The 21,570-nt window shown below is 54.1% G+C and overlaps 2 protein-coding genes across 2 annotated transcripts; one reads left to right on the top strand and one right to left on the bottom strand.

Annotated features, from left to right (window-relative positions):
* Nucleotides 1-2,182: 2,182 nt before the first annotated feature.
* Nucleotides 2,183-3,146, top strand: LOC119089637 (protein catecholamines up). The gene is made up of 2 exons (XM_037212424.1): nt 2,183-2,266; nt 2,566-3,146. The coding sequence occupies exons 1-2, from the start codon at nt 2,206-2,208 to the stop codon at nt 2,757-2,759; spliced, it is 255 nt and encodes an 84-aa protein (XP_037068319.1). The 5' UTR covers nt 2,183-2,205; the 3' UTR covers nt 2,760-3,146.
* Nucleotides 3,147-3,798: 652 nt separating this feature from the next.
* LOC119089643 (ubiquitin carboxyl-terminal hydrolase 15) lies at nt 3,799-20,407 on the bottom strand. The gene is made up of 15 exons (XM_037212431.1): nt 20,225-20,407; nt 14,735-14,862; nt 14,146-14,276; nt 13,701-13,827; nt 12,681-12,882; nt 12,279-12,344; nt 11,441-11,726; nt 10,704-10,862; nt 10,243-10,425; nt 9,600-9,820; nt 8,556-8,764; nt 7,613-7,991; nt 6,920-7,173; nt 5,101-5,189; nt 3,799-3,970 (listed from the first exon to the last, which is right to left on the bottom strand). Exons 1-15 carry the CDS (start codon nt 20,344-20,346, stop codon nt 3,833-3,835), a joined length of 2,694 nt encoding a protein of 897 aa, XP_037068326.1. The 5' UTR covers nt 20,347-20,407; the 3' UTR covers nt 3,799-3,832.
* Between the last annotated feature and the right edge of the window lie 1,163 nt (nt 20,408-21,570).

The raw sequence follows: 21,570 nt of genomic DNA, 5'->3' as shown, positions 1-21,570 counted from the left end.
GCATGCGCCCCCGTAATCTTAGGAGAAAAGAACAGCGATGGCCGGGTTTACAGTTTCCGTAAAACCGAACGACTTTGGCCGCTGCAAATAACACCAGGCGGCGTGCGTCGGGGGGGGGGGGGGCGTGAGAACGACCACCCCGAGGTAACGCTCCCGAAAGCCTAGCAAAATCCATTCGCACCGTTCAAAGACTGCACTCTGGTGAATGTTTCACCATTAAGATTGTGGGGTTGTCATCTGAACAGAACAATACTTACCGCATCACAAGTAGGCGTTCTGTCTGTACTCTACCAGTTCTGCCGCCAGATTCCAGCACCAGTTCGCGGTGCCATAAATGCCAATCCGTTCCTATCATCAATCTAAAAAACGTACAGGTTTCATAGCCCTTAGAACTGTCTTCTCAGCATGCCAATTGGTGTTATTAAATGTTTAAATGTATTTATTCCAGATGCGTCATCATCTTCGTCTGTCCGTTGGTCGCTGCCCAGTGTTAGCTGCAGAACCGACGCAGCGCAGCCTACGGAAACTGCAACGCGGGGTGTTAACGTCTTTGTTTCCAAGACTTGCGAGCGCGCAAGTTCAAAACTATGTAACATATGCTAATTAATCGATTATGACTGCATTCGCATGTTCCCAGGCAAACATGAGTTGACCATGTTAATACCAGTGTGTGAACCCACCTACACCTACAATATGGGTTCAGCAGGCCACGCTGCGTCCCCCCCCCCCCCCGCCCTTCCAGGGCTCTGGTACTCTCATGACGAACGTCAACGTCAAACGACTGATATATAACGTGGTGTCGCTGGCTACCCGTGACGTGACTGATATATAGCGTGGTGTCGCTGGCTACCCGTGACGTGTTCTCCTCAACAGGCATTCTCGAGCCGTATGGCCTGCCTGGCGAAGACACTGACATGTGTGGACTGATTAAACTGTGCGCTACTGCAATGGGTAACGATGGTGATTTTTTATAGGTTTTTGCATGACATCTGTAACTGCTATGGCCGTTTTCGTCGTCATTTTAGCACATCCACGTCAGCCGCAGGTCGTGCGGCCAAACGTCAGTACCATCCAACAGTAGCATCAGTCAACATCATGGTCAAAAACCGGTGTGAGTCAACAAACGTTGGCGCGTTTGACAAGAGGCTGCGCGTCGGTGTTTCGGGACCGTCTGGTTCTGTTGCCTGGTGGCCAGGCTCGCCGCAGACAGTACCAACAGGGAGCGTGGCCCTGGACCACTGCTGTTCAGAGAGAGCGTAAGCTCCACTCAGTTTGGGACTGCGAGGCTGGAGGCATCCCTCACGCCTAGTTCGTAACGTAAGTTAGCTGCTGTGGAACGTTGCCACTGCAACGCAGCGCAAGTTGGTGACCGCGAAACGCAACTGCTGTATTGTAGCGTAGGTTGGTTGCTGCCGAACGCAGCTACTGTATCGCAGCGTGAGTTATTTACTGCGGAGCTTTTGCGTATGACATGTAATGGTCACTGCGGAAGCCATGTGGATTTCCCAAATAATGCGCGACATACCGCATCACGCCAATCGCCACGTGAACACTCATCCCAGCTTGAGACCCGCACGACCTGCTACGAAACCCACCCATTGCTTCAACACAGCGCTTTCTGCCACGGACCGCTGATGAGGCCTTGTGCCCTCAGTGCAGCTGCACGGGCCTTTCCTGAGAGCACTTAACGAGAGGGTTAGTGCAAGACCGGCTCCACGGCTTACCTGTTACCGATGGCTCGAAGCTTATCAGTTCCAGCGAAGCAAGGGATAGGACAATCCAGCTTGGAAATCCCAAGGCTTTTTCCGAATTTACATAACTCATCAATGCTCCATGGTCAAGTTCGCTGCCATATCAGCGGGAGATGGTCCCCGTTGAAAGAAAGGATCCCGGACCCTGCAGATAATCTAACCGCAGTTAGATTTCGTTCCTTTCGATTCAACACCATGAGCAAAACCTAGCCCAATGTTATGTTTTCCAACGCACGTGACACCAACATTACCTGTACCTCCTTCTTTTCCTCCAGTGCACGCGCCGCTGGGCAACAACAACGTAGGCTTTATTTGGAAGTCCTCCAAGCCACGATGACTGAGAAACTCCTGGAAATCGTGATCCCTAAGACGTGTGCAACTACGAGTATATAAGACCGGGCGAGACTCATAACCCCAGTCATTCGAGTCCCGAGTCCCGAAGCTTGAGCCGAAGATGAAGACGGCAGTCATCGTTGCCTTGCTCCTGGTGTGCTTCATCATGGCCACGCATGCAGGTACGGTTCGACCTTCGACGACTTTCTCGGGTCGTTGGCATGGTCTGAAGGTAATAGGCGGAGGAACCAAATTGTCCGGCGTCTGACTTTCGACAGCCGCAATGCATCCCGGTCTGCACGGCAGCTTGCAGCCGTTGTTCCCACAAAAGCCTCCTCACACACGCGCTGTGCAGAACATTGCGTCTAGCGTGGGCTGCAAACGCTGCACTAGCCGGAGTGGATAGCGCGTCGTCGTCGGTGTCGCTGGTCTCGTCAGGTGGCGGCCGGGGCCAGCGCCGCTAACGCCCCCTCCGTTTCAGATCACCTTATCGATCCGGGGTGCGACGAGGAACACCCGCACCGGCATTGTCACGGCCCCGACGAAACGGACTGCGACTGCGAGGCTGACCACCTTGACGACCACCACGACCACGGCCACGACCACGGCCACGACCACGACAAAGGCCACGACAAAGGCCACGGCCACGACCACGACCACAGCCACGATCACTGAGGCCCACCCTGCATCGTTGGCAGCGCCGAGGCGTCGCCCCCCGCCCCTCGACCCAGGCTCAGCTGGAAGTTGGAGCGGTTTCAGCGGCGGAATACGGCAGAGGACGGCGGCCCGGGCGCACGGCTGAGCTGCTGACCGCAGACTCTCCTCGCTGCTCAGTTTACTGAAGGTGTGTAGCAGGGGGGGGGGGGGGGGGATGGCGCAAAGTGGCGCAGTTTTTCAGATGCCATCAGAGCTTATGCGCCACGTCGCCACTTTACCAAAGTTGTTGGAAACGAGGCACCGTGGTGCGGTAGCATTGCCCATACCTGCGCTCGAACCACTGGATTTGTCTGACCATGTCACTGATCGTGCAATTTGTCAGCAGAATACAAGATTATCATTTGAGTTTGGTTTAGAAACGCTCCAGCTCGACTTCCGATCACGGCCCGCTCAAATTTAGGGCCACTCGTTCCGCTCCGTCTACAGGGGCAGTTGTGGTTATGCACAATGTGCACTGCAGGATCTCGCCCAATGCGACCTGGTTGCCGCCGCTGGCGGCCGCTGACCGACCAAAGGTCCGAGCCGTGCATTTGATGCACTATCAACTCGTGATACATAGAAGATCCGCGGGTGGCACACACTGGCATCACCATTAAATGATAACATGTATTTAGCCATAAATCATAACGGAAATAAATAACAGATCGGTGACGTCGCTGGTTCGGATCCAGGCTTCCCTACCGAGGTACAGGAGACGAACACTCCCCGAAGGTATCGCACCGCAGTGCTAAAATCCCGGTCCGGGCCGGACACAACCGTTCAGGTGTCACGGGAGCGAGCTGGCCGCCACGCCAGCCCGCTCGCTGCCGACCGCCGGCGGTCGGCGGGCTCGGCCGGGCGCCGCGTCCGCCACCCGCGCGCCAATCTCACTCCTCACTACCGGAGCGCGCCGCCGACCGCCGGGGCCGGCGGCGCTCCTCGCCGACCGGGCGCGCCCCGCCGTCTGAGCCGAGCTGGCGCTGCCGCCAGCCCCGGCGGCGCCCGGCGGGGCCGCGCCGGCCGGCCGGCCGCAGTCCGCCGGCCGACCGCCACTAGCTGTAGTCCATGTCGTCGCCCGAGTCGTCGGCCAGCCCGTTGGAGACGACGGTGGCCGGCGGCGGCGGCGGCGGCCGACAGGCGACGCTCTGAGGCTCGCGCCGCATGTAAAACAGCACGTAGGCCGCCTTCGACTGCGGGCACCGCAAGTGGTCGGTCAGACGTCCGCCACTGCTCTCGCAACAGACCCGATACGAATATCATCGGCGATCGGTAGCTATCTACGATATACGACGCTGATTTATTCACTGACGAGCTGGCGAATCAACTGGCAGTGGCGGTGGCGTGTTCATCTCAATAGCAGACGGAATGGGGTGTCAGGTTTGTTCGGGAAGAAAATCGGTAGGACATAAACTACGATACGAACTCTTGGAAAAGCATAGGTCACAACTACATCATCAAAAGGTCGCCATTTACGAAAACCTGCCCAGCTGGTAACCCCAGTGGTACGCTGCTGTCCCATGCATCACCATGAGAAAAGAGAGCCAACATCCATGAGTGAGTGGACATTGGCACAGCGACACCCACGGCGACCGTGGAGCGGGGATCAGACCCCCAACCAGGTGCGCCGCGACAATGGCACAGCAAAACCCACGGCGACCGTGGGGCGGGGATCAGATCCCCAGTCAAGTGGGCCGCGACAATGGCACAGCAACACCCACGGCGACCGTGGAGCGGGGATCAGACCCCCTGCCAAGTGCGCCGCGACATTGGCACAGCGACACCCACGGCGACCGTGGAGCGGGGATCAGACCCCCAGCCAGGTGCGCCGCGACAATGGCACAGCAACACCCACGGCGATCGTGGAGCGGGGATCAGACCCCCAGCCAAGTGCGCCGCGACAATGGCACAGCGACACCCACGGCGACCGTGGAGCGGGGATCAGACCCCCTGCCAAGTGCGCCGCGACAATGCGACACAGCGACACCCACGGCGACCGTGGAGCGGGGATCAGACCCCCAGCCAAGTGCGCCACGACAATGGCACAGCGACACCCACGGCGACCGTGGAGCGGGGATCAGACCCTCAGCCAGGTGCGCCGCGACAATGGCACAGCAACACCCACGGCGACCGTGGAGCGGGGATCAGACCCCCAGCCAAGTGCGCCGCGACATTGGCACAGCGACACCCACGGCGACCGTGGAGCGGGGATCAGACCCCCAGCCAAGTGCGCCGCGACAATGGCACAGCGACACCCACGGCGACCGTGGAGCGCGGATCAGACCCCCAGCCAAGTGCGCCGTGATCCGGCGCCGGTACGTACACAGACGGCTTCCTCGCTGGCCTCAGTCACCGCGCTGTCGTCGAAGTAGTACCAGCGGCCGTCGTCACGGTGTTTGCAGTACGCCGTGTCTGTAACGTACCGAGGGAGAAGTCACGTGCGTTGGCTGACCGAGACGGCGCCAGGTAATTGTTCGGATGCTGGGGTCTTGCGACCAATGCAGCCAGCGCACCCCAAGACCCAAATTATCGTCATCACAATCGAACCTCGCCGCGCACACATCTCACAACGCGGCAACGGCACGAATTTCTCCTTTGCATGGCAAAAAGAACAGACAGTGCTGTCTAGCTTGTGCATTTGCCAAACTTTTGATTTGTCTAGCGGTGGCTGCTGGTCCAGAACGACGCTTGCGTTTGCGTGGTGCAAGTGTAATACGCAGCCTCCCATTCCAACGTTTCCTTTCCACGCAGTAATCAGGATTCTGAACATGGTAAATAGCGGGAGAGAAAATGTTAATGTTACCGAAAACGTAGGTACATCATAGGTAGAATAGATTTCTGGTAAGGCCCCTAAAACGAGGTAAGCTATTGTAATACCTCATCTTAAAATGCACGATCGTCCTGGTACCTTCAGTCACCCGGGTAATGTCTTACCAGCCTACCGACAATACAGTTTTCACCGGAAGACATTTTCCACGGAAAAGCAGAGCGTTTAAACAATACACATACGACTTGACTGCAAAAATGTCGACAAATTCTATGAAAATGCAAGTTTTAGTAATGAAGCAAATGCCAGCTTCGTGTTCATTTCGTGACAGCTGTGCAATGTTTAGACTGACACTCGGTTCGTAGCGACCGCTTTGCTTTCACGGCAGTGATTTACCAATCACTTCCATTTTTATTTGGATTTACCACACTTCATTTATATGGATTTACCACCCTTCCTTGTCACACGCAAATCTGGCTATTACCCAGGCAAGACTGCTGTCAGTTTGGTTAGCTACACCCAAAATAAAACGAAAAGCCCACGATCTCGCTGAACTTTCTGCGTTAAAATAGCATGCACTTGGTAAGACTCGCAACCATTGACTTTCACGGGAATGCGGAATAAATGACAAACGCAAAGTTTTCGCAGACAAGAGGCGGTGACGACGGCCGCCTGGAATTGATGACAGGCACGGTCTCGCAAGGTACGAAACCACACTTCTGCCACAATATGACCTCGGAGCTTAGCGATATCCACACGGCCGGGAATCGTTTACGTAATAGACAGGTCCGCCTTCCGCACTGACAAACGTCAGGGCGGCGTCATCTTAGCAAAGTCATTGGGTATCCCCTGGAACGCCTCACGGCACACGTGCGAAACGGTTGTGTCCGCAAGCCAAGACATGAAGTGTGCTCCCACCCCAGCCGGTGGCCGCGTGCAGTCGGGTCAGCGGGCCGCCGACGCGCCACCGGGCCCAGCCGAGTCCGGCCGGGCGCGAGGGCTCCCCACGCACTCTGCTCTGCTCCCGTTCACCCGCGTCTCCGGGCATCCCCCGCAGCCGACTAAGAACAGCGGCGGACAGTCGGACCGGCGCCACCGACCGTGGGCTCACGCCAACCCTGATGACCTCAGAACCGACGGCCTCTAGCCCTCTGACCTCTGGCCTCTGATCCCTGGACCTCTGGGCCTCTGGCTTCTGGCGGTGCCCCCATCCACCCCCAGTCCTGTCCGTCAGCCACCTCGTCAGTGCCGCCACCCCCGCGGCCAGCCAGGTGACGCGTCCATCGCCACCCCTGCGCCCCCCCCCCCCCCTCCGTGGCGCTCCTCTCGAGCCGGCGTCCGCCCGCGCCCGGCTCTGCGGCGCCGCTCCACTCACAGTGACCACCGCCCATGCCGCCGTAATGGTTGGACACGCCAATCAGGTCGTAGGTGGAGTTGGGCTGGTTGGGGTCCAGCAGGTGGCGGCGCATGTCGAGGCCGCGCGTCGGGAACTCCACCAGCGTGTCGATCTTGTCGCGGAAGATGCGCGTGTACGAGAAGCGCTTCAGGTGCACGATCAGCACGTCAGGCAGGCTCCACAGGTCGAACTTCTTGGTCGCCTCCTGGTGCTTCTTGCAGTCCGGACAGTACCTGCGCGGCGGGACACGACCGTCGGTATCGACTGGGGCCCACAGTGAGGACGGTCACCCAGTGACGGCTGCACGAGGCTCGCGTCTGAACAACTTTGGACTCGCCTTACAATCCAGCCCATCTTACAAAATCAAGCATGGATTTTCGGCCCGAAAAACCAGTCGCATCTCAAAAAGACTGACAGTAAGAACCAGTTGCCATGCCCGCGAACAACCGTTTTGTAATGTCACCAGTTTTGTAATGCAAGCGATCAGATGCTATGCCATTCTACCAAAATTGCGGCGAAATGACAGCACGTGCCAAACAGCAGGTGACATCCAGTGCCGAGGCAGCCTGTCGAGTTTCATGACACACCACAGGCAAATGCTCCAGTGACCAAGCTGCGCTCCTTCCCACCCGACGCCCCGGCACTCCGGCACGCGCCGCCGCCTCCACTAACCAGGCGTCATTGATGCCCAGCTTCTCGATGGTGGTGAAGAGCTCGAGGCAGTCGCTGAGCTGAATGCAGGGGCGGCGCGCCGCCGGCCGCGCGTGCACCGACTCGTGCTCGTCGCGCGCCTCGGCCTCGAGCGTGTCGACGGCGGCGGCGAATGCGGCCGGTTGCCAGAGCGCCTCCACGACGGCGCCGTCGGCGAGCGCCAGCGGCCGGTCCGGCTCGGCCGGCTCCAGGCGCGCCAGGCACGTGTTGCCGCTGCTGTTGACCAGCTGCAGCCGGAACGGCGGCGGCGCGGCCGCCTTCGCCGCCTCCATCGGCTCGTCGCGCTCGTCCGGCTCGGCCTCGTCCTCGGACGAGCAGGCGGACATGCCGTTGGGCACGGCTGCCGGCGCACGGGCGTCAGCGGCGGTGTGGCGGCACACACTCGCGCCACAGGTGCTCCGGGAGCAGCTTCAAGTCCACACGGGCAGACAGCCCAAGGTAATGAGGCTTCCCATGTGCGGAGCGGAAGCAGGAAGGCGACGATGACGTAAAGGCCGCATAGATACAGCAGCAAGACGCGATGATTGTCTGAGTTTTAGGCCCTGCATGGGTTGAAAGGGAGCGGACAGGTCACGGTCACGAGCTAGTCTGCGATGTGCTCCAGGAAGGTGATGGCGCTACGTGCGACCCAAATAAACGAGTCTCCTCAGACTTCGTTACCAGCAGTGACGACGAGATAGGCTTGACATTGTACCGCTACACGCTGACCGGCAGCGGTCACAAAGACAAAGCCTCGCGCACCCTACATCACACCGACATGCACGTCAAACTCTCCCCAAACGCCGCCTGCCGCAGGCAATCGCCTGGCGGCCGGTGGCAGTGCGGCCGCGCCGCCGCCGCCGGCCTGCCGACCGCGGCGGCGGCGCGGCCGACGCTCGGCGGGCGGCGCCGGCCCGTAACCCACCGTCGGGCGGGCCGGTCCACCAGTCGGCGCTGCTGATGGGACGCACGTAGCGCGACATGGCGTGCTCGACCAGCGCCACCAGGTCGGCGTAGCTGGTCTTGTCCCGGCGCACGCACACGAAGAACGGCGTGCCCACCTTACCGCCCTCGCCGCGGCCCACGTACACCGGCTGCGGCAGCAGGCCAGAGGAGGGCGGCGACACCTCGTACCTGCGGCATACGGCCACCCGCTCACGCCAGCTCAGCAGCTCACAGCTCACAGCTCACAGCTCGCCCGCTCACTCCGCCGGCGCGGCCAGTCGGCCAGAGCGGCCCTGCCAGCCCTCGCGCTACAGCGCCGCCGTGGGCTGCTCCGGCTCGCTCTCCGCATGCGGTCGGCCCGACCGCGGCACGGCACTGGCCCGGCCATCACACACGTGTGTTTGTCAGGCTCGCCAGGCTGCGGCCGACGTCCGGCGGCCACCTGGTGCACGTGTGGCAAGTTTCGGATGCCTCCCCTATCCATCTTCAAAAGCAACATCTAGCTCTTCATCTCATGTCAGCGACTGACACATTAAAGACTAGAACATAAATCACGGGCATACAAATAGCTATGGCATTCTCATGGGATAACTTTTTTTTGGCTTGGCAAAAAAAAATCATCTACCAGCCATGCAGAGTCCATTATTAACATAACACAATGCAACCAAAGGAGTCTATTGTTGTTTGTACGCCCGTATTTCATGTTCTGATTTGTAATGTGGTTATCGCCGACATGAACAGAAGAGCCAGGTGCGCTTTCGTGAAACGATAGAAGATGCATCGAATCCACGAATCTATAAAATGGCACATGCCTCTCGATGAGCCACTTTTTGATCTCACAGACCATGTCACAAGCACCGTTCGAAAGGTCCAAAAACTTAACCCGACGCTAGCCAAAGCAAGACAAATGTCATTCTTTTCAATAGTGTGCATATATATATATATATATATATATATATATATATATATATATATATATTATACATTCATTCTGCCATACACTCGAACATCCGCAGCGACTCACGCGCAGATGGTGTCCTTGTCGTTGATGTCCTTGAGCGGGTCGGCGTCGGTGAAGATCTTGTGGAACTTGCTGTTGTACACATCAGCGACCACCAGACACTGATGGGGCACGAGCGCCAGCCGCTCCAGAGCGCGGCACAGGTCGGCCACCGAGCCCTGCTTCGGCACCGTCACCTTGTAGGTGATGGGCCTCCGACTGGGATCAGCCCACACCAGACGCACCTGCCGCGAGCGAGCGTCGTCCGTCACGCGACGGCCGCCGCCGTCCGGCGACAGGGAGCGACGCATGCCACATGTCACTCACGCTAACTCGCCTGACATATGCTAGTCAGTGTCGATCGCGAGCGAGCTCAGGTGGGGCCCTGTGTCTTAAGCGGAACGTCGCAGGGGCAAACTGCTGTTTTGGTGCTGCTGCCGTCACAGACATGCCTTTGGACATCTCCAAAGCGGGAGAGGTGCACTTCGTAGAGCCGACTGTAATAGCAAGACAGCATGAAAAGACACGAGTGAGACCCACAAACATGCGAGACGACCATACCGCGACCGCCGAACCACCGGTAGCGCGGCGCTGGGCGACAGTGGCCGCGACCAGCTGGGTGACCCGGTGCAGACAGTGACCCCGACCAGCTGGCCGCGAGACTGACCTCGATATTACGTTCGCGCTTGACCGGCAGGGGCAGCTGCAGCATGCAGTGCGGGTCGAACGTGACGGACACCTTGGCGCACTCGGGGCACACCACGGTGGACTTCAACAGGCCGTGGAACATGTCCACGATGACGGAGCTGTTGCGCTTGCGGTAGTTCTCCCAAGCCTCGGCCGCCACCTCCTGTTGGCGCGCAGCAGCGACGTGTGAGCGCTGGGCGGGGTCCGCAGGCGCGCACGGCCACGCGCTGCGCCTGGGGCGCTTCCTTCGTCACGGGGCCGGAGAGCAGACGCCGCCGCGCAGTACTTCAGCAAGGCTTGGTAACGATGAGCCCGCACACCGCGAGCTGTAGCGAAAAGAAAAACACAACTCAAGGCATCAAGACTGCAGGACTGCAGGCATACTGCGCTGCTCAGTCCGCTGGCGAAGGGAAGCTGCGCGTCCAGCCGCGCCGTACTCACCGAGTCGGGCCGGCCGCCCGAGTCCTTGAGCTCGATGTACGGCTTCTTGTGGATGCGGTTGAGATCCTCGTGCAGCGCGTCCAGGATGAAGGTGAGCATCTCCTGCGAGTCGTGCTGCTGGTAGCCGGAGAACTGCGGTGCGAACCGCGACACCTGGTGCTGCGGGCCCGGTGCGCCGTTAGCATTGACCTCCGCACTCCCCCTTGTAACGGCATTTTATCGTATGCATGTTGCATACGTCCAAATGTGCAAACATACCGCTGGCCCCGGAGACTGAATGGAATTAAGAGGTGATTATGGCGTACGTACACCACACAACGCGGCCAGCACCCTCTTGTGATTACTCGCATTCCGGCCACGATCCGCCATCGCTGCGCGTTCACACAGCATCCATATCAGTGCATCAGAGGATCACCAAAACTCCAGACCGCGTACACTCTGTGTTTGTGCTCCTTAACCCTGTCATGTTTTACAGTGGTCTCCCTCATCCCGCCTTCTACGCGGGGACTCAGCAAACGCACGCAGAGGTACCGCGAGCCTCACACGGAAAACGTGTTATGATCACCGCGTGTAGCTGCCCGCGCCGCGCGGCCACAGTTCATGGGAACCGGCTGTCGAGGACACAGCCCACACTTAAACAGGCGTCTGACGGCGCAAGCAAAACCAACGCCCGCCAGACACGGCCTCCCCGCTGGTGGTACCCCCCGCAGGGTGTGCACCTAGAGGGCACCAGGTACCTTGAACGTGCGCGGCACAGTCGACTGGTGGCGGCCGCTCCACATCTCCTGCACGAGGCTGCCGAAGGCACGCGCGATCTCGCCGCGCATGCCCAGCGGGTTGTCGGTGTTGAGCTCGGCCAGGTGTCGGTTCTCGGTGAAGTAGAGCGACAGCGGCGGCGTGTTGGACAGGCACTGCAGCACCGAGCTCATGAAGCACGTGTTGCCCAGGTTGGAGAGGCCGCACAGGCCCGGCTGGTGGCCGCCGCCCGACGGCGAGGCCGAGCCGTAGCCGTATCGAGTCATCCTGCCGCGCCACAGGTGGCCAGTCAACACGAATCCCGCGCCATAATTAGGCGCCGTTGTAGTGACGATCCGGGCTTACGGGCGCGCTGACTGCACTGGCCATGGGTCGCCCCACGTTACCGGCCGTCATAAACCTCGTATAAACCTCACCACCATCATACTGCCTACATCACGGCGAATGGCAAGACAAGACAAGATACATCATGACAGGCCAACAGGGATGCGTGGGCGCGCCCACAAGTAAATACAACCACAGACGCGGAGGCGGCGTTACACACACGCGCGCGTCCGGGCCGACCGTGCCCTACAAGCCACGCAGAACGCTCGACGCACAACTAAATAGAGCATAACGCGGCCAGGGCGACGCAGTGAGACGCCCAACTAGCGGCATCACGCGGCCAAGGCGACGCAGTGAGGCGCCCAACCAGCGGCATCACGCGGCCAGGGCGACGCAGCGAGGCGCCCAACTAGCGGCATAACGCGGCCAGGACGACGGAGTGAGACGCCCAACTAGCAGCGTCGGCCCTGCTGGCCAGCCCCGCTCCCTGCTCACATGGAAGACGAGGTGGACCTGGTGTCCATGGAGCCGTTGGAGAGCGAGCTGAGCGCGCCGGAGGAGCTGCCAACCAGAGGCGGTCGCGTCACGTCACGGAGCGCGGGCGCACCACCCATCCCCATCCCTGAACCACGTCAACAGGTGCATCAACCCCTTCCCTCCCCAACACCCCCCTCTTCCTCCTCGAGACACGTCAATCTCACCCGCATGAGCCACTGAGCCACGATCCGTGCGGTCCAGCGTCCAGATGGAGCTCAATGCTGAGCATACCGTGCACTCGACGCATTTCACAGATGACTCCTGGACGCCACAGTGACAAGCACAGTCAGACTGTGCTCCTCGCACGAGTCGCCTTCCGATACAGCCACGTGGCCGGCGCGCCATCGGCGGCCCACTGACCTAGGTCGAGGTCGCGGCCAGGTGCCGTCCTCGTTCTGCACCTCCAGCACGATGATCTGGCCGACATAGAGGCCGGCGCTGCTGATGGTGGCCTGCCGGTCGGCCAGCTGCTCGTACGTGTTGGTCGTGTAGCGATTCCAGACGCGCGACTCGCGCCCGGTTGGCGCGTCGAACAGCTCGCGCATCGTCCGCTCCAGGTCACCTGGCGACCCGGCGCTGGATGGGTCCGGGGAGACACGCACACGGCCGGCCACGCCAGCGCACGAGCCCCGCCCGCTCGCTCGCTCTCCATGTCAGCACCATGTCTGGTTCTCCATTTCAGCACTAATCCTCCATTTCAGCGCCATGTCTAGTTCTCCATTTAATCACTTATCCTCCATTTCAGCGTCATGCCCATTTTACCACTAACATTACAGCACTGTCAAGCACTGATTTTGTATGGCAGGCCTTTGGTCTATCTGCACTGATTTTGTATGGCAGGCCTTTGGTCTATCTGCACTTGATGCCAGCGGGGTGTGACGACTTTTGAGACCAACATGATAACCGGCGACTCAGTCCTCGTCGATACAGCGTGACGAGTGGAATACAACTATCGGTGCAGATATGGATCAGGTTCCGTGAAGGAGACGACGCAGCCATCGCCACAGCACCAGGACCTTCGAGAGTGCGCACGACAAGCAATGATATGGACTTGGCATGCGTCAGCGTACATTGCGACCATTGGGTGGCGATACACAAGCCAAAGCATTTCTTGAACTCAAGGATGTGCGGAACATGGCATGAGTGCACCATATCAACTACTAACTTCCGCCCTCTAACCTAAAACACAATGCTATCCATAACTGACGACCATGGCTAAGCGTCATAACCCAGCAGTGCACAAACACCGCCTACTGCGTGGATGGAGGTATTGAATCTCATGCACGCTTTTGTTTTACGGTACCCCACAAGCGCGATTTTAAGCTCATGAAGTATTTTTTTAACATTGGGCAAGATACTTGTAGACGCATCCAAACTTACCAATAGTGTCTTCTTTACTAAATGCCTTCGTTATCTGATGGTCCAAGTTAGAGTTCTCGCATAGCTTCAACTCCAAAAGGTACACTTCCACTTTAGTTTGCTTCATAAAAACACCACTCTCGATGACCTGCGTAAACAAAGTAGCTTTGTCAGTAGCCAAATACCACAACAAAACGAAACAAAACATGATACCGTTATAACATCACACTAGATGCCTGCGTGCGTGCCGTGTGGGAGGGATGCCACTCCGGCACGGGTAACGCCCTTCAATGCAACGGGTATTCCTCGACGACAGAAGGTCCCACGTCATCGCCCTGAACCCATCATGGTGCCATCCCCTGCCCCGGGACATTTCCGAGCGGGGGAGCGGCCTGCTGACCCAAGCAAGGATTGACCTCCCTGGGGGACCGTCCCATACACGCGGCCCGGGGGGGGGGGAGCTGACCTTGCGAGCGATGGGCCGCTGGCCGGCGGCGAGAGTGTACCACTGCTGCAGACGGTTCCAGGCCTCCTCCGGCAGCAGCTCGTAGTCGACTGAGTCCAGCATCTGGTCGTTGATGTCACCGCTGTCGTCCTCTGCAGTGCACGCGCCCAGCACTGTTACGAGCCCAAGGAACTGCTGCTGGCCCGGGCTAATGCGCGCCGGGGGTACGCTAACCCCTGTCAGCTGCTATACGCTACCCAGGAGCTGCAACAGGCCTGCCATGGGCTGTTAAGTACTGATGGATCACGCGCGTCCCGGATGCCACTGTGGGACAAGTGGATGTTATGATCTGGGAGCTGGTGCAGGATGGCACATGGTTACAGATGGATCACTTACGGACCGTGGTTGTGGAGACCCGCGCGGCTGCTGGGGTGGTCAGAATGACACCTGAGATGGCACCAGTAAGGGGGAGAGACTGCATTATGACAGAGGGAGTGCACCTTCATGACCATGGCTCTGGATGCTGACATCAGAGCCACAGACGCATGTTCTGCGCACATGAAGATGAGCACCGAACACACGGCATGTGAGCAGGCAGTGTCACCCATACCTTTCATAAGAGGAGAATTGTCAATGGGGCCAGGGAATGCCGAAGGCTGGCCCATCAGTGCCGTATCCCTTTCTTCATATCCCACATAGCGCTTCCACTGCTTGAACCACACAGTATCAATCAGGTACCTGCAACACATAAAGAAAAAGGTATTAGTGGCAAAGCATACAAATCATACTCAACCTGACTGCAAGAATGTTGACAGCAAACAAATACTGTCATTCTGCCCACATCGGGAATCAGAATAAAACAGGGAATGCAGAAGAATGTGACAAACCTCCAGCGCGAAATAAGTCACCCACGCTATCAGCCTACAACTATACGTGTGAGGTGGCTTTTTTAGGGTACACAATACTTACAACAATAAAAACATCTACCTGACCGAAAATTGCATTATTTTACACCCCGCATAAAATAATTACGATCTCAACTTGTCGGTGTTTGCCAACAGGACAATACTGGCACGATGTCAGACGGCCGCGACATGCATCCCCGACCATTGATTGGCAGTCAAACAGAAGAGAAAAAGGTTAAACTTTGGCATGTGTTACACACCAATGGGACAACGGTCGGCTACATGGGTCTTCAGGTATGGGGTTGATGTCAGGCTTCTGGCTTCGAAGCCGAATCCAAAGCCTAGACGGGACACGAGGCCAAAGTCGCAACCGGCGGTTTCAAAGTACGAACAGCGAAAAACAAGTTGTAGTCTATTGCTTCATATTTGGAAATCATGAAGTCGTGAATCCAAAGTCAGTGGTCAGTGGCCGGTAGCTTCGAACTATGCGCACGCGAATCCGAAGCCAAAGGCAGCAGCTTCGAAATTGGAAAACGCCTATCTGAAGCCGAACCCATCAGCTAAGAGAAGTCACTCGGCAAAGCCAAAGCCAAATTAGAGTACGGTGTTGATGCGCAAGACCAAAAACATTTGTGTTCCTCCCAAAACTGTGCGGACAACAAACTATCATCATGGGTGTGTGCAATGTCTTGAGACAATGGCAATGCATCATGGATGGAAGATTATTCGGACTGTCATCCTCATCTAGCGTGAACACATGCCGTTCAGTGAGGTTTCTGCCCGTCATCAGGTGTTAGTTGGTCCAAGAATGAGCAGTTTGTTTCTGGGTTTCAGCCACGAATGCGTCGCGGCCTAAAAACAAACTGGGGTTCTTTGTGATGACCGGACAGGCAGGAATCTTTATGTGAAGTAAAAGCTAATGCAGTGAAAAATCACCATGAACAAACCGAAGCCAGTTCAAGACTGCCGTAAGGCCGACAAGGAGTAATAATTTGACAATTGTTCAAAGCTGACGCCAGTTGCAGAAATTCCATAAGGCCACAAGCCATCTGTTTGTGACGGCACAAAGTATAAACCGAAGCCAGTCGCGGAAGATGGCTCCAGTCTAAAGCCCAACCCGAAGCTGCTGATGGCTCCAGTCGTGAAGAAAAACATTCGTGAAATAGCCAAGGCCGGCTTCGTTCCCATGCGCGAACTCAATTTGGTGGGGGACGATAACTATACATGCCAACAGGTAGCAATGAGTTAGGGGGAGGGAGATAGCGCGTAGTTTTATACACTAGCTACACAACGGGTTAGGAACGAAGCTTGGAAAGCTGGGTGCGGACCGATGAAAAGAGACGCAATGGGTTAGTAACAGCGAGTTTACAGGGGATATGGTGTAGTTTTACATATCACTGTCAGTGTTGGGTTCGAGGGGAACTAGGTGAATATGTGGGTCCAGGAGGCATATGAGAACGGAAAATAGCATAGGAGGAATCGGGAACAGGGGAAGGAATAGGGGTAGGGGTATAAGTGGGGGCATGAGCATGGATAGGGGTATGTATGGGAATAAGGGGTTTGGGTATGGGTAGGGTACAGGTATTTGAAGGATCAAGGATAACAGCAGGGGCAGGAGTATGAGTATAAGGATGAGTATGGGTGTGCGGGTGTGTGGATGTGTGGGTAGGGGTAGGGGTAATGGTACGGGTAGAGGCAGAAGTAGGGCATGGTCGAATTACTTTCTGTTCAATCTGGTTCGGTTGGGTTGGGTTCGGTTCGGTTTTCGGTTCGGTTCGGTTCGGTTCGGTTCGGTTCGGTTCGGTTCGGTTCGGTACGGTACGGTACGGTACGGTACGGTACGGTACGGTACGGTACGGTACGGTACGGTACGGTACGGTACGGTTGGGTTCGGTTGGGTTCGGTTGGGTTCGGTTGGGTTCGGTTGGGTTCGGTTGGGTTCGGTTGGGTTCGGGGCATCGTGTACTTACCCACATGTGGTGTGTTAAATTGGGACAGCGATACATTGTTTGACTCATTTATTTCCTCCTGATGCTTCATTAGATGGTTCACTATGTAGCATTATGTTCACATGTTTTGGCATAACATTAAATTGCGCCCTAGATCGCAAGTACTATCACGCTTTGGCAGCCCAGTTTCGCACCGGCCACCCGACTTCACGAAGGACCGGTGCTCCGCCCAGTCATGGCATAGTACGTGGCATCAGGCTAGCACAGCTTACTGATGTTGTACCATAATCATTGTGCAACATTTTAGAATAAATAACACTGTATGGTTCAAAGCACAGTGAAACCATTGCCCATCACAAATCATAAATATCATAATGATGACCACATCAAATGAAATGATGATCATGCAATGGTTTGTCATATCCTTTCAGCTGCCATGCCATACATGATAAAAATATCAAAAATATAATAGTGTGAAGATGATCAGTTAAAGGCAGTGTCCAATATCTGGGGTGTGCTTAAAAAATGTTCTAGTGCAACCTAGCAATCAGTTATGTCTAATAACAGCACTGGGTAGTGCCACTGCAGCATTGCCAAGACATAATAAGGACATCAGTTCTAATAACTTTTATTCCAAATTATGCTTTCATGGCTTTGAAAACAGCACCATGCTTCTTCCCTGCAGTTGCGATCATTGTTTGCATGACAACCACCATGTGCACCTCCTCAAATAAAAGAATATTTGTGATTGGTGCAGAGGGTGGCAAGAGACTGTTAGTGAAAAGCACACTGGTTGAAGTTTGAACCCATGCATCACAAAGGACCATGATATACTCCTATTTCAAAAGCCAAAATGTGCCTTGAAAGGGCCAGTGTGGTAAATGTTATAAGACAGAAATCAAAGCCATAGTATAATGCTTCATTGAATTTGCAGAATATTTCCTGCTTGCAATTTGCTTCCTGTTTGCATATATTTCTTTCCAAACAGCAGATTTCAACCTATCATGGCAGTTATTACACAAACATTTCACACATTAATGTGTTGCAAAGATCATGGAAAACACACATTGGAAAAGTAAGCCAAATTAAATGTATTTGTTTCCTGGCAGTAAGTAGGGAATTAATAAGATTTTTCTCACACAAGTGGCCACTCCAAATTTAAATCATGGGCTATTTAGAAGGACTTTGAGAAACTGGTACAGCTGATAAAATTGATGTGTCTGATCTAACAATGCATGTAACAAGTGAAAAGTACAAAAAGGTGGGATATTCCCTTTAACAATGTGCTATCCCATAGCACCCATTACAATATCTTAAGACAAAAACTTTAAGCCTCACAGACAGAAGTTTTCTCTGATATATGTGCAATCCACAGCAGTGTTTACTCTGCAAACAGCTGCATCAAAAACACAACAAAACAATGTTATCTACCATTTAATCAACAGCTGCACACTATGGTTATGGGCTATTAATGTCCATATACTTCCATGGTTTTAAGCTGTCCACTCCAATGACAGAAGAAAAAAGGGAGAAAATAATGGACAAGGAAGTAATCATCCAAGTTGCATTAGATGTGTTCATAACTTTCAAAAATAGTATATGCCAGCACCAAAGCTATCAAAGTTTGTTGTGCAGAAGGAAATGCAATAGTCATGGGTGCTTTCATGACCTCACTCCTCACATTTTGTCTATATTTATGGACAAGGATAGGAACTGTATTTCCTGCTCAACAAATATATATCATGTGCTGTGCACCTCCATACAAAGTTATATGGATTAAGTATTATGACATATAGTCTAAAGATGTCTTGAGTATTTTCCATCAAAATGTAGTTAGTATCTTAACTCCATCATAAATAAAAACACCAAAAGCACACTTATAACACCACAATAGCTCACAGATACAATGCCAGGACTTACAAAAAAAAAATGTCACTTTTTACATACTCAACTGCTCTAACAGAATAAGGCCAGCCATTCAAATTTTTTCAGCAAACAAAATCAGAATTAAGCCACCAATATACAACATTTTTTAAAGCAAACAACAATAAGTATAAAATCAATAAAATGATGTTAAGGGCATGTTGCACATTAGTAAAGCCCTACCAGCATCTACATGTCATGGGGTTGAAAAAGGACTGGTTGTTAGTCAGGCAACAGAGGAGTTTGATATGACATTTACATGATTGCAGACCAAGGGTCTGGCCCAGTTATTCCCAGCAGTCAAGTTGAGGTTGGTGGAGAGGTAACAATGGTATTCTACTGGAACAATTTTGGAGGAGTTATCAGCTGTCCGCACACAATTTAACCAAACGGTTTTGATGCAATGACAGGAAATTTTGGATCAGGCACCAGTTGTCTGGCTGCATGCAATTTCACAAGCAGCCTTGCCACCATGAAGGAAGATAAAGTTTGAGTTGTGGTTACTAAACAATATAGTGACAATAATAAATATATAAAATAAGAACAAATATACCAATATGAAACTTTAAAAAATGACTGAATGTAATCAAAAGGACAATCATATAACAATGGAAATGAACATACACCAGTCCTAATATGCTGCCAAGTGACAGCAACTCATCTATCCATCTCCAAACCTGAAAAACCACCTTCAATTTTGGAGGACTTGGAGAGGGTTAGCAGCAAGCTATGACAACCTCAGAGAAGAATGGAGTAGCAATGGGAACAATCATATCAGTTTGGAGCAGCTACAAGGTACTAGGACCAATGGGAGCATGCCCTGGATTCCAAGGCACAGATGATGTGGGGAGGTGAGCAGAACCCTCTCAAACTTTTATCCCAAGATCATAATAGCATTTTTAATGAAGAAAATATAAGGTGCTTGCCATCAGTAAGTTGGTTTGGTGTCCTCATTACTGATTTCCTTTCCTATCTGAATTGCTCCTCAACAAATGTATTTGTGTCAAATGCGTGCACTGCCAGCACAACCACTGCAAAAAAACTATGGCATTACTGTCACTTGGTCTAACCACGAGAAAGGTTCTGGCATTGTGTGGTATATTGGTGAAATGCAACACCACAGCAAGAACAACATAATGAATGCTAGAATATCAGAAATAATTTTTATTAGAACTAACTTGCAAGAATAAAACTCAATTACAATCACAAGACTGCAAATAGCAAATCACACACTTAAATCTACTTGTACACCGATGAAAGTACAATAGTACGTTTATGGCGCACACGGGCATAAAATGACAAGTGTACATCAGCGTTCCTTACCAAGTGGCCCCTGTTTTCAAAGGTGTTTGTGAAAGCTTAAAAATGACATTTTTCTGCTCTTGCAGAGATGGCAAGGCAGTTCCTCCTTCAGCCATCGCCAAACTTGAGGAACAGACGACCATCTGCAGCTATGCTCGATCGCGCCCAACAGTCCCGCTTCCCCCACGTAGCTTCCGCTGCGCTGTCAGCCGCTACAGTGCGATCCAGCATGAGTTGAATAAGTTGATTCAAGCTTGACCATATTGGGTAGAAAGTCGCAGCCAGAGGACTTAAAACGCTGCCAAACCTAAACCTGCGCACACGTTTAACTGATATTCAGCAAAGACACAGCTGGAATCCACGGCCAAGTAGACGTCATTTAACCAAATGCTAGAGCAAGCGTTTCTGAATGCTAAAATCAACAGCTTCCTATAGGTTATGCGATATTGCAATACGCGAGCACCGCTATACCCTTAGGAGATGATCGATGAGCAAGAGGCGGGTCGTCAATTCGATAGCTAGCCGATCATCAAGGGCGACACCACGAATTTTTCGTTGCAGTGTATTATCTTGTATTGTGTTGCATTACTTTAAACCTATAATCCATTCTCGCGGCGCAGGATTTCAGGATTAGCGTCATCATGTACAAGGTATGAAATAAAAGGTATAAGATCAAGGCAAACATGCATTAGCATAAAAAGTGACATTACCTGTAGGAGCAACATACAACTACGTACACAACGCGAGGAAATTTATTACCCAGTGCAGCATTTGTGAATAGTCAATGCAGACAACCACGAAGCAAGATGCTCTCAGGCCCTCAGTGCATTCAGCGACGCACGAAAGCAGGGCTGCGTTGGACGCTCAGTGCCGGCCGGGAGTCGATCGAATAAAATGGATTCCTAGATCGGCCATATTCATCGTACTGGCAGCTGGTAACCGTATACCAGCATTGTGGAGTGCACACAGTTGCATTCTCCGCTCGCAAACAAAAGTATTTTTCCCGGGCCGCCGCTTTCTAGCTATCACGCTACGGGCAAGCTTGGTTAACCAGCCATGCACCATCAAGCGGTGACTACAAAAATGTCTATGTCCGCGAAGAATGATTTATGTTGCTGGCCGATAGTGCTTCCGCATTGACGACGTTTGCACGTGGATGCACACAAAGTAAAGTATCTCAAATTCGACGTCGTAACTTTGCAAACACGGCTGTGGCCCGCTATTGAACTAGACAACGTTGAGGAGACACTGTCGGGAGCAACCAAATGAAATTAATGCCTTAAAGGAAGTGCTCCACATTTGAATTGGGTGTCTTGGACTAAAATAGCCATCTTGAAGGCCATTCGGTGTAATTCGCAGCCCTGCCC

The sequence above is a fragment of the Pollicipes pollicipes genome, unplaced genomic scaffold (genome assembly GCF_011947565.3).
Source record: "Pollicipes pollicipes isolate AB1234 unplaced genomic scaffold, Ppol_2.1 Scaffold_3087;HRSCAF=3621_pilon_pilon_pilon, whole genome shotgun sequence".
Taxonomy (NCBI): domain Eukaryota; kingdom Metazoa; phylum Arthropoda; class Thecostraca; order Pollicipedomorpha; family Pollicipedidae; genus Pollicipes; species Pollicipes pollicipes.
Note: the sequence above shows the minus strand (reverse complement) of the source record. Positions and strands in the feature narration are given on the sequence as shown.